Source organism: Trachemys scripta, chromosome 10 (assembly GCF_013100865.1).
Source record: "Trachemys scripta elegans isolate TJP31775 chromosome 10, CAS_Tse_1.0, whole genome shotgun sequence".
NCBI lineage: Eukaryota > Metazoa > Chordata > Testudines > Emydidae > Trachemys > Trachemys scripta.
Window position 1 is genome coordinate 52,951,503 of NC_048307.1, and position 13,529 is coordinate 52,965,031.

The window sequence follows — 13,529 nt, forward strand, 5'->3', positions numbered from 1 at the left end:
CATCCCTCCCGTTTTGCAACCATCCCTGGACCAGTGACAGGTGCATGAGCAGCCCAGTCATTGGAACTAAGCAAGGAGAAGCCAGTGGAAAAAATGAAAAGGGGCCACTGTGGTCTCACCTTGGGCTCAGGGGCATGCTCCGTTCCCCCAAACCTTACCTCCCTTTTCACGGATTCACACACAAAAAAGTGAAACAGCATGCCTCAATCATGCAATAGATCAATTTGGCACATTAGCCAGGAGGAAGCAGAGTGTGAGTGTTTTCAACCACAAACCCCATCCCTCCCGTTTTGAAACCCCCCCCAGAGGAAGCAGACCGTGAGTGTTTTCGACCACAAACCCCATCCCTCCCGTTTTGCAACCATCCCCCCAGAGGAAGCAGACCGTGAGTGTTTTCCACCACAACCCCATCCCTCCGGTTTTGCAACCATCCCTGGACCAGTGACAGGTGCATGAGCAGCCCAGTCATTGGAATTAAGCAAGGAGAAGCCAGTGGAAAAAATGAAAAGGGGCCACTGTGGTCTCACCTTGGGCTCAGGGGCATGCTCCGTTCCCCCAAACCTTACCTCCCTTTTCACGGATTCACACACAAAACAGTGAAACAGCATGCCTCAATCGTGCAATAGATCAATTTGGCACATTAGCCAGGAGGAAGCAGAGTGTGAGTGTTTTCAACCACAAACCCCATCCCTCCCGTTTTGAAACCATCCCCAGAGGAAGCAGACCGTGAGTGTTTTCGACCACAAACCCCATCCCTCCCGTTTTGCAACCATCCCTGGACCAGTGACAGGTGCATGAGCAGCCCAGTCATTGGAATTAAGCAAGGAGAAGCCAGTGGAAAAAATGAAAAGGGGCCACTGTGGTCTCAACTTGGGCTCAGGGGCACGCTCCATACCCGCAAACCCTACCTCCCCTTTCACGAATTCAATGAAAGGGGCCACTCTGGTCAGGCAGCAGATCGGGATTGTTTCTGACCACATACCCCATCCCTGCAGTGGAAAAAATGAAAAGGGGCCACTGAGGTCTCAACTTAGGCTCAGGGGCATGCTCCATACCCACAAACCCTACCTCCCCTTTCACGAATGCAATGAAAGCGGCCACTCCGGTCAGGAAGCAGATCGGGATCGTTTTTGACCACATACCCCATCCCCTCCTGATTCGCAACCTCATGGACAGGCGGTAGCAAGTTAACAAACAGTTTACCAAACGGCTACGCTGCGTGGCAGAAACCGCTCCCAGTTGCAAAAGGGGAGGGTTGCGTTCTGTGCTGATACACCTGCCCATTACCCCGCCGTGCAGCGGAGCTCCCCGGGCCGTGCGCAATACCGAAGCTGCGCTGGGATGCGTGCGGGGCCATAGGGGGCCCCGTTCTGGTTGTCGGGTGGGAGGGGCCGTGCATGGGGGGCTGGCAAGAGGGGGGATCCCCACCCCTTGCGGACCGGCCAGGCTCGCGCGAGGCCTCGCGACGCCCTGAGTGACAGAGCGGCCGGAGTCTGACAGCCGGTTCCACGGCGCAGTCACGCGCCGGCTGCGGCGAGGACCCGCCCCCCTCCCCCGCCAGTCACATGACAGCAGGAAGCTGACCGGGGCTCGCCAGGCTTCTGTCCGTACCCCCTCCCTGCTAACGCCGAGGGTGCGCCCCTGCCCGCCGCCATGGTGCTAGAGTCGGTGGTGGCGGATCTGCTCAACCGCTTCCTGGGCGACTATGTGGAGAACCTCAACAAGTCTCAGCTCAAGCTGGGCATCTGGGGGGGTAAGCGCGGGGCGGTGCCTGAGAACCCCGAGCGCTGTCCACCGTTAGCTCGCAGCCCTGCACGGGATGCTGCCCCCCCAGCGCTGCCTGCACGGGCTCCGACCGTTAAACCCCCACCCCACCCCACCCCCCTGCCTGGACTGCCCCTTCCCCAGCGCGGCCTGCACGGGCTCCGACCGTTAAACCCCCACCCCACCCCACCCCCCTGCCTGGACTGCCCCTTCCCCAGCGCGGCCTGCACGGGCTCCGACCGTTAAACCCCCACCCCACCCCCCTGCCTGGACTGCCCCTTCCCCAGCGCGGCCTGCACGGGCTCCGACCGTTAAACCCCCACCCCACCCCCGTGCCTGGACTGCCCCTTCCCTAGCGCGGCAGCGGCACGGGCTGGGCCTGTGGCCGGGCTGCCTCCCTCCGCGCTGGACAGCGCCCGAGGCAGGGGTTCTGCTCTGTCACCTGGGGTGCTGAGTTACTGGGGCGGGGTGCAGCCAGCGCCCCAGGTGTCCCCGGCTCTGCCAAGCCCCGGGACAGCCCGGGCAGCGAGGACCTGGAGCTCGGTGTTTGCAAATGGGGAGGGGGCTGATAGGGGAGGATAAGTTTGTGGTGCCTGGTTTTTGCATGTCCTCCCCCCGGATGGGGGCTGGGTATGGGTGCAGGGTGTAGCGAGGAATTCAGAATCATTCTCCCCTGTTGGCCCCTGCTGCAAGAGGAAATTAACATTGTAGGTGAGACACAGCTGCCAGAAAGCGGAAGTCTTCCCGTAAAAAAACAAAAACTACAAAGCAAATCCTGGTTTAGGTGGTAGCTTTTGCAGTGAGTTGTTTGCTCTGTTGGGCTGGTCTGAAGCAAGAAGCTGACTGAGAGGAGGGACAATGAGATCATTAGGCCAACAAGCAAAACAAGTACTTCTTTAAATCAGCTAGTCTGGGGAGCATTAAAGGAACTATGTTGTGTTGGCAGAAAAAAGTGGGTTGTATATATGCATGTGTTGCAATGGCTGGGAGATGTGGGAAGTCTGAGTTGCTGAGCAGTACCTGATATATTTGTGGGACAATACTGTTGACGTTAACTTGGTAGTAGAGGAATTGAACATTTTAAAACATTATCGTAATAATGTCTGAAATACTTGTCATTCTGTCTGGCTTGACTCATGACAGTGAGTGCCTACCTCAGGGCAGACACTCCAAACTGGTGGTATGATCTAGACTTCATGGAGCCAGTACTCCTAAAGTATTACAATTGTCTTATTATGGAGTCATAGACAGTCCCCTTAGACAATCCAGTCTATCTTGCCACCCAGGCAAGATGGACTATGTGATAAATGCTCACTTATACCAGAAATCACAAATATTCCAAATTACACCCAGTCCCAAGAGACCAGTCACTTACCCAGGTCAATTTGCATCCTAGCTCTCTCACAATGTTGTGTAGCCAAGATTATAATAAACTAACTAAAGGTTTTTAGCTAAGAAAAGGGAATGAGAGTTATTGAGAGGTTAAAGGAGGTACAAATATACATACAGTTGAGGCACTATCTATAATTCCAAAATGTAACAGAGATTTATTAAACTGCCAGTTTCCCAAAAGTCATTAGGTCTATTCGGAGTAACTTTGGGGATCTTCATCTTCTCAGTGGGTTGTTCTGCCATGTTAAAATCCAAGCAGTCCAGAGATGAAGTTTTTCCTTGTGTCCATATTTACAGCATCTCAAAGAAACCAGCTGACAGTAACAGCTCTCACGCAGGTCTCTTCTTCAGGTCTCCTCTTCAAGTGCATTCCTTCCCCCTCCCTCCACACAGTGAAGTCTTTGGTCCTTGATCTCGTGCAATGGATCATTTGTGTTTAATGAACAGGATTTAAGATCTTCTTGTGAGAGACCGTTAGTTGCATTACACAAGGCTTCTTTCTGGTTTGATGATTTATTTAGTTATAGGGGTATATACAATGTAAATGTTTGCTATTACAGTCTAACAGGATACAGATAAGTGAAAACAATGCCTGCAGCATCCCATTAGTTTTCATGAAGTTAAACACCACATACATTCCTATATATGTAACAGTTACTTTGATCTATATTAATAAACAAGGGAATTTGCCTGGCTCCCAGCTTCTGAGTTTGTCAGTTCTCATCTGATTCCTACACCTTGCCCAGAGCTGGCTCTTGGCTTACCAGCATCACATAACTCATCCTCTGTATTTATTTCTGTGCTTATACTATGTGTGGTGCTTTATTGGGCCAATAAAATGGATGGAACTCCTGCTGTAAGGAGTTTTTTTGCTTTACTGCATACTTTTTCTCCCTTGTTGCAGTGGTAAGTGCTGTATGCCTGCAAACTTACTGATTACTAAAGATATATTTGTTGTAAGCCATGCATATAAATACAGTACAGGGAAGCTGGTTATACATGTTTCCTTCATTATTATGTAATCCTTTGAGCCTCCAACTCTCATTTGGGAATGATACTTTAATTCTGATGCGTAAGGCAAGTGGAGTATGAATAGCAACAAGTGTTTGAAATCTAGCAATTTTTAAAATAAGTTTACAATAGTTGCAGGAACTAATCTGCCCCAGGATGCCCACGCAAATTTTAGTGAGGTGTTTTTTTTTTTTTTTTTTTTTTTTTTTTTTTTTTTTTACAATTCATATTTTTTTGTTTTTGTTTTCCTATTGTTAAAAGACTCAGTCTCTCGGTGTCCCTTGTTTTACTATGTAGGTGATTTAGTGCAACTGACAACATACTCAGTGCTGTCAAATGAACAAAGTAAACAAACTGAAAAAATACTAATATTTTTCTCTTACTATGTTATCTTTTAAAACAAAAATTGTAAAACACACATACATAACCCCCTGTCACAAATATACCTTTTGCAATACTTAATTTCTCCAGAGGTATCAGAGTTATTGATGTTCCCCCGCCCTATCTCGGAAAAAATGCCTCTTCCTATTTTGTTAAATAATACTGTAGTCCTGCTTATTTACAGGAGTATTGATAATTTTAATCTTCTGCTTTGTAGGTAACGTGGCACTAGATAACTTGCAGATAAAAGAGAATGCGCTGGTAAGTATCTTAATATAATCAGTGGCTTTTTAATGGGTTGCAATGATTAAGCTATATGGTATAAAACTAATGACTTAGGAATTTGATTTTTATAATCCTTATTGTTCAGATTTGAATTCTAGTGCAATAGTAATACATAGAAGATTGAAAGGATAAGAAAAATAAGATTTCAGTCTCACCCTCCAGCATCGCTACCCTTCACATTTTGAATGGTATTAACATACCTTTTTTGAAGATGATTTAAACCAAATTGCACTTGTAGACTACTCTTACCACCTTGTTGTAAATTCTTATTTCCTTCCATAACAAATTAATATAATGAACTACTTTATTTTGACTTCTACAGTCATTTACATTTTGAATAGTTAAAACCCAAGCTTTTATCCTGCATGTGGATCTGAAAGGGTGGGTCCTTGTGCCTGTGCTGACTCCAAACAATTTCTATAACTGGGCAAATACTTGGACCAGCTTTACTTGATAGGTGTTCTGACAGGTATTTATGTAGTACTGAGTGAATCCTACTGCCGTATCTAAATATGCCTCTAGCAAAGTTCCGCTAAAGATGATAATAACCTACAAAGTATTGAGAAAACACTTCAGATGCTTTCTGTATCACCCTGACATAGTAACTAGCTTTTCTTTTCTGACATGAACGGGGACTGGCCACTTGAGTAGGTGTTGCACATGTTGCTGAAGCAGCCGGGCTGGTCAGTTTAGCTTGTGCCTTTGCAAGTGGGCAGCTTTTCACTATTGGATTTGATATAGAGGCCTAGGAAAACTTGTAATAACTGAAATGTAACCCTAGTAAAGCACGTTATTGCTCTTTGGAAATTTCTGTAGCTATAGGCAGGGGCGGCTCCAGGCACCAGCGCAGCAAGCGCGTGCCTGGGGCGGCAAGCTGCAGGGGGGAGTGTGCCAGTTGCTGTGAGGGCGGCAGTCAGGCTGCCTTCGGCGGCATGCCTGCGGGAGGTCCACCGGTCCCGCGGTTTTGGCGGCAATTCGGCAGCGGATACGCCGAAGGCGCGGGACCGGCGGACTTCCCACAGGCATGCTGCCGAATCCGTGTTGCCAGCAGATCTCCCGCAGGCATGCCACCGAAAGCCGCCTGATTACCATGCTTGGAGTGGCAAAATACATAGAGCCGCCCCTGGCCATAAGTTTTATTGTACTTAGGAAAATAATATTGAAATCATCTCTTTCCTAGCTGAAGGAGGCTATCTTGCTGTTGTGTTCTATTACTGCTAGAAATGCCAGTCAAATACATAACAATAAAAAAACGTTTTGTTAAACATTTAAATCTTTCTTTGTCTGTAAGAAAATGTTACTTATGATCTGTTTGGAAATTATTACTCTTAATCACCTACCTACTTTGGGATCTTTAATATGTATTCAAACTGAAAAATTCTGAGAGTTTCAATTCAAGGACCACGTCAAAACTGCTATTTGAAAAATAGCATCTGTTTTAGTCATGTTGGCCTTCTGCTCTGCCTGTAACCACTACCTAATGCTCCCTTGACTAGTACTATTTGAAATATGAGCCCAATAGGCAGTACTTGGGCCTGCCTGCGGCAATCTGTATTGTCAAAAATGGATGATATTTAATTAATATATTTGATTTTGTATGCAGTAGGGTAATAACAATGGAATAATCATTCTCCAGTATTAATGTAATCTGTGTGGAACTGATCTGTTCTAGATTTAATACTTAGATTAGATTTAACACATTTGCTTAGCATTTGGTTTCTGACATACTTTAGGTTGGTCATTTCATGTAACAAAATTACTGGTACTACAAACTGCTATTCTACCTTGACTCAGTAGAGAGCAGATACACCATTCCACTTGCTTTCAAGAGATTCAAAAGATCCTGCATGTAGTAGAGCTCTTATGCTATCTTTTGGGTTCTTCTTTAGTGTATTTACAGTACATGATCATGGTTAAACAGAACTTCTGCTTTACAGTTCACATACTAATGTAAGTGTTCCCAAGGCAAGATGTATTGTCACGTAATTAATAACAGAATAAGGGCTGAAAGAGAAAGTAAGACAAATTAGAGAGAACTAAAAGTAAGCATTGCTTTACTGAAGTTGGTGGTATGACTACAGTACCTTTAGGCTTCAGTTGATCTGAGCAATAGGTAGGTATTGTAAATGAAAGTTAGGTTTGAACTGCATGTTCAATTATAAGACTGTCCCTTTTAATTATAGCTACAAATGTAACTATTTGAAATGAATGTAGTAATAAGAAAAAAGAAAGTGGGAAGAGGAGACTAACAGGGCATTACAATAGCAAAGTGGAACACTGCTAGCACAAACACAATACCAAACCGGGATGATAGCTTCCTGAATGGTGAGGGAAAAAAATGATGTGTATAATTAACTTTATTCACACATGCTCCTTTTCATATATTAAAAATAAGATTTTTTTTATGAAAAATAAAGCTGACTAAAGCTTCAAATTGAGCTTTCTGAACAAATAACTTATAATATGAACTTTCTTAGGAAGCAATGACCACTCAGAAGAGAGGGATAAACTTTAAAAGCACAGTGTATAGGAAGTACACACATTGTCCTATGGGACTTCAAGTACACCATGAATTAATATGCAAATATAACATAAAGGAATTAAAATATTCCAGACCTTTTGATTGCTTTTTAAACAGATGATGAAGTAAGAATGAGTTGCGCTAGATTTCTATCAGTGGTCAATTTTAAAATGTTGTTGACACTTCTTTGCAATATTCAGAATAGAGCTTTTGTTCACTGCTATTTATTTACACTGATACTTAGTTTTCCATTCTGTCTTGTTTTTTATCTATTCAAGAAACTGAGTTTTTTTTTTTCTCGTTTAAAACTCATCCCTCTAACAGCCCATTATCTTAATTTTGGACCCATAGTGATTTCAATAAGAAACAATTAACATCTTGCCTTTGTTTACACCAAATACAAGTTGGTAAGTTTTAAACCAGAGACTTTGTTTCTTGATTGGGGGTGAAGCTACTTCTTCGGGGAGTTTTTCTGCTTTTTCTTACCAAATTGTAATGGGAGCCAGGGCTCTATCATCTGTCTCCCAGTTAGTGGGGAGAGGTGGCTAACATCTGTCTCCTTTGTAGTGATATGTTTGATAGCTTGTATTTAATCTTTGAGATTAAAAATACCTTCCAGGCTCCTGAATCTAGCAATTGATATGATTAATAAAAAAAGTATCAGAATAGTAAGGAGTTTCAGAAATTAATTGGGAAGTTAAAGAAACCCCATGTCAGTTAAGACATGCCCAGAAGTTGGCAAATACTTCTTTTAATGTAGAAAAATGTGAGATTGTAGACTTGAAGAAGATATATTCTGTTTGACAGTAGTTAAAATGAATTTGAATGAGTATGATTAAAACTTTCTTATTTAGACACATTTGGTTCCTCTATTAAGTGTTGTTGGTATTTGTTTCACTGTCTACTTTGTAGCTTAGGTTCTTGATTGTGTTTAATAAACTGTCCTGATTGCACAATAGTAGTATCTTCCTTGTATGGGTTTATAGGTCTACTCTGCCCTTGATACTTGGCAGGGAGTCTTGTGTAGAACTTGTCTTTGCTATATTAATAATACAGTATTATACCTAGCTCTTCTTTAGTGATTTTCATCAGTGGATCTCAAAACGCTTCATGATGTATTTATCCTACAATACCCCTATGAGGTAAAGAAGTGCTTTTTCTCCCCATTTTACTGATGGGGCACTGAGGAACAGAGAGCCACCTAAGTGACTTGTCCAAGGTTGAGCAGGGAGCCTGGGGGAGCAGGGACCTGAACCTGGGTCTTGCAAGTCCTAGGTTAGTGCCCTAACCACTGGAAAGTTGAAGAAAATATTTTTCTTTCCTTTTAAATACCACAAAATATAAGACAATAGTGGTAATTTTTCTTGTGTGAATAGTGGAGGTTGTGGGTGAATAGTGAAGGTTGTGGGCATCACAGATTTATACAATAAATTCTTTAATACCCCATTTTCAGTAATAGAGACTATTTTATAACCAGGTTCCTGTCAGTCTGATTATTTTCTAAGCTATGTGGTGTCAACTTTACAGAAGAAAATTTCACTATAAACTTATTTTATAACTTTTTATACAATACATTTATTTAGAACTTAAATGACTTCTTTAGATCATGATCTTGTGAGCTGATCCATGTCGGTACAGGGATCTGCCCCCCTGAATCAGTTTACAAGATTAGGGCTTTAGTGTATGGAGGTTGCTCATTCAGCTTCTGACCTTTCAGGAAGACCAAATCCTGGTTCCTATCAACTCTGATTTTAATAAACTAATATATTTGAGATTTGCCACTTACCAACTTCCATATCGTGTGTGGGGATTCTTCTCTTCACTGAGGCTCCAGTTCAAGAAAGCATCTCTGTTCAGGAAAGGGCATGCTAAGACTCATTGAAGTAAATGGGATTTAAGCAAATACTTAATTTAAAGCATGTTTTAAGTGTTTTCATGTGTATGTTTTGTCTAAATTATGCAGATTACACTAGAGCAAGTTCACCTTTTTTGCAGAAACGTACTTCTTGCATTTGATGCCTATTCTTAAGTTTTGTATAGAAAAATGATTTTTGTAGAGTTACTTGAAAACTAGCTGTTGGCTTTTGCTGAGAGCATTATTTATCTGTAAAGAATAAAAGGTTATGCTAATAACTTTATATGTTGCATGTCAGATTGATGTAGGTGTGTGTGTGTGTATACGTATATGTATATGTATGTATACACACACACACACCCCACCCACCAAGTAATTGAGATTTTACTTTTTTTTGTGCCATAAAGATCTGTCTATTGGGAAAATATCTGATTTTTACCCTCTCTTTGCCACATGGTTCTACTTATAACTAATTAGCTTGGTCTTCAGTTTTATGAACATCGTTTTAACTACTATAATCTACAGTACTTGATGGAAGTTTATTTTGAGTTTGTCACACTAATTTCCTAGTTTGTAATTTCACAATTATCACTGTTACTACATTCTGTCTCAGTTTGAAGGAATACTTTTGCATAAGGCAAAATTTCCTTGTCAAAGAAAAATAACTAATTGAAAATCAGTGCTAAGATTGCTAGGATACCCTGGGTTCTACAGCAGAATGAGCTGATCTTAAAAGTAGATGATAGCTCTGAAATTTAATGAGTATACTATTACTTTTCTCTGTACAGAGTGAACTGGATGTGCCTTTTAAAATAAAGGTTGGGCAAATAGGTAAGTAAATACTTCTTACTACACAAGCTGGGATAATCTAAGCTTTTCTTCTGAAGAGGAAGTTAAAGCGTAAGTCTTAATGCTGACCTGTCTTGCTCTCAACTTTCCTTATTCTTAGGCCTCGTCTACTTTGGGGGAGGGATCGACCTCAGATACGCAACTTCAGCTATGAGAATAGCGTAGCTGAAGTTGACGTACCTCAGGTCGACGTACCTCGCGTCCTCACGGCGTGGGGTCAAGTGTCGCCGCTCCCCCGTTGACTCTGCTTCCACCTCTCGGCGCGGTGGAGTACAGGAGTTGACGGCAGAGCGATGGGAATTGCTTTATCGCGTCTACACTAGATGCGATAAACCCATACCTGAAAGATCAGTCACTACCTGTTGATCCCGCGGGTAGTGTAGATGTACCCTTAGAGTTCCCTTAAACTGATCTTTGAGTGCTTGATTTCCATGTCTGACTTGCTGTGTAGATGTCTTAACATTGATTCCATAGCAAGTGTTGAAATCTTGCCTGAATGACAATAAAATCCTGTTCTAGCATACCTCTGCATGTCATTCCTGAAAAACCTGTCAGTAGGGATCTTGCTAGCAGATATGTGGGGTCAAACTTGAACTGGTGTGGACAAGCTGAATATGAAAATGTTTTCTTTTCATATACATTAGGTACATATTCCTGGTAGTGGTTACCAGTATATTAACACTGTGCTGCGGTAAAGAACCCACTGTAGCAATATATGCCTTGGTAATGGTCCCACCCTCTGATATGGAGATGTCTGAACCTGAACGCAGATCTTTAATGTTAAATTTTTTCCCCATATATTCTTATCACTTAAATAGCTTTTAAAAATTGTTCCCAGACCCAGGGTATTACAGCGTTGTCTGTTTCTGAGTAATTCCTCACCCACCCCAATTTTAGTCCTTTTTTAGTAGTTGCTACTGCTTACATAGCCTCAGGCTTTTGGGGCTCTGGAAAAGTGAAGGGATGTACTTCTCAGAAGTTGTCAAAACTAGAAATGCTCATGTGCCACTGAGGTAACCAAAAGTGGACATCTGCTAAATGCCTGCTTTATCTTACAGTATCAATAATATTTTTCAGTGTTTGAAATTTAGTGCAAAATAAATTAAGCTCTAGGCTTATTCAATTTTTTGCTTTGTAGCATAAGAAGCTGAATGTGTATTGTATTTTGGTCTGTTTAGATAAACTTACTCTGAAGATTCCTTGGAAGAATCTGTATGGTGAGGCAGTGGTTGCAACTCTAGAAGGCTTATATCTGCTCATTGTTCCTGGAGCAAGTAAGTCATCAAATCATAGTGAAATAGAATAATTTATGATGCAAGAGAAGTAAAACTACTACTAACTGATGATGCTATATGGATAAGTACAAAATGGAACTGTTAACTAATGTAAGTTACTGGTAATGTAAGTTAGTTTCCAGAGAGAAACATTATTAGAATACTTTATTTTTAGCCAAATATTGGCAAGTGAAGAAACTTGTTGCTTTTACAGGCTGCCTTGTCTCTACATTTGTTTCCCTATCCTTTGTCAACCAAAAACCCTCTTAAACTTGCTTATCTTATCTTCTATAGGTTTTTTCCAGAATGGACTAGTTTAACAGGCTGTAGACTTAGGCTACATCTACACTAGAAGCACTAGAGTGGTGCAGCTACATTGCTGTAGCGCTTCTGGTGAAGACGCTCTAATCTGATGGGAGAGAGCTCTTCCGTCGGCTTAATTATTCCATCTTCCACAAGAGGTAGTAGCTATGTCAGCGGGAGAAGCTCTGTGTACACTGGTGCTTAGGTCAGTATAATTTACATTGCTCAGAGGTGTGGATTATTCATACCTCTGAGCGACGTAAGTTATACTGAAGTAAATTATAATGTAGACAAGGACTATGAATTTATCCTTTTACAGGAAACCTTGTCTAACTTCTAACCATTGAAAACGGTAAGCTTCTTGATCTTGCATTTTTTCTCTGAGGATGTGATTAATTTCCATGATCCTTAGATACATTATTGGTCTTATGAAACTTAAAATTTCTGATCTTGACAGGAAAATCAGTAAATTCCTAGATCCTTAAATGCTGGTTTAATAGAACTTATAACCTTCACTGTCTAATTTTTTACCAACTGCACTTCAGTGGAAGAGTTTTAATTCTCTTAAATCATAACTGTCTCATTGATTTCATAAACCTACCAGTGCAACTTGTAAGATCAGTAAGTTTGTCAGTTCCATTATCCTTACATTTCTCATAGAACTTTAGAAGCTCCATGATTTAGTGGGTCTGGTGCATGAAGAACTCAAAAGAAATAGAAATAGCTGCGTTTGATGGCACATGGAGCTTGTATCTTAGAGATTCATATGAGTTGCCAATTCTGCAGGCTTCTGAGTGGACCTGTCAGAGTATCGAGAAGGACTTGTGGACCTTGTGAAGTCCACCAGCTATGTTGCATAGTGTAAGACCTGTGAACCATTGAAAGGAGGATTCAGAGAGGTTTGAATTTTGTCATCTTGTTTGTTTTGCTTCAAAATGCGATAAAAAAGTTTGGAAAGATTAGCGTTTTATCATAAATGTTGAAAAACGTTTATTTCTCTATACACACAGAAGCTGATGAAAAAGCATGTCCATCAGTGATAACTGAAATGTATAAGTAGGCAAAATAAGAAAAATGCTGCTTGAGAAATTCTTAGTTTGATTTAAGCATATTTACTTAGTATTGTTTGACATGTGATGTTGACAATTTGTGGTTTAACAGTTTCAATTTTTTGAATCTCAACATCTACAGTCATTAAATAATTGTCTGACCCCTTCATTGTCTGATGCCCCTTCATAATTTCCTGCAACTGTGAAAATTTAAATAGATAAAAATAGAAAAAAGTTCAAAAGCCATAATTTTGCATGTTTGAAAATTTATAATGCTACTCTAAAAAATGCCTAAAGAAAATTGATATCCATCAAAATTATATTAAAATATCTAATTCTGACAAGCTTCTTCATAAATCCTGAGATGAATAATTTGGTGCTGATGGTAATTCTTTTTCAGAAGATTTTGCAAAACAGATAAATCTGGTCATGAAGGATTTCAGCTATTATAACACTTGTGCAACATATTTATTTAAAAGGTCCACACCTATAGACAGGTGGAAATGGGTCTGAAGGCCCACCCTTGTAAGAGTCCTTGAGGGAATCTATAATGTGGCCATCTTACTTTGACAGCTAGCTCAAATAACACCTGTGAAATTTATAAGCTCCCTGTATTACAGCTTGTCTACACACACATCTAGTCCTGTTTCAAAGAGGATGAGGTCAAAGTGTGTTAACAGTTAGTCCATGGCAAGCTAGTGTAGGGTAGATTCATGCCCCAGCTTGCCGTGATCTAAATGTTTGTGTAGACAAGCCTTTGGGTTTCTTGTAAGCTTCGTATTAGTGAGTATTAGATACAAAGTATTTATTATGATTTAATTCATTTGTATTAATTATGAGTTTAT

At 41.4% G+C, this 13,529-nt stretch overlaps 1 protein-coding gene across 5 annotated transcripts in view; it reads left to right on the top strand.

Annotated features, from left to right (window-relative positions):
- Nucleotides 1-1,541: 1,541 nt before the first annotated feature.
- Nucleotides 1,542-13,529, top strand: part of VPS13C (vacuolar protein sorting 13 homolog C) — a 215,679-nt gene continuing 203,691 nt past the window's right edge. For 4 of the 5 annotated variants that reach the window (XM_034783879.1, XM_034783880.1, XM_034783882.1 and 1 more), the window contains exons 1-4: nt 1,543-1,753; nt 4,766-4,809; nt 9,998-10,040; nt 11,237-11,332. In XM_034783879.1, the coding sequence (XP_034639770.1) occupies nt 1,654-1,753; nt 4,766-4,809; nt 9,998-10,040; nt 11,237-11,332 (283 nt within the window). In that variant the 5' untranslated portion in view covers nt 1,543-1,653. Of the gene's footprint in view, nt 1,754-4,765; nt 4,810-9,997; nt 10,041-11,236; nt 11,333-13,529 lie in introns of all 5 variants that reach the window. The other variant, XM_034783883.1, reaches the window with a different exon arrangement.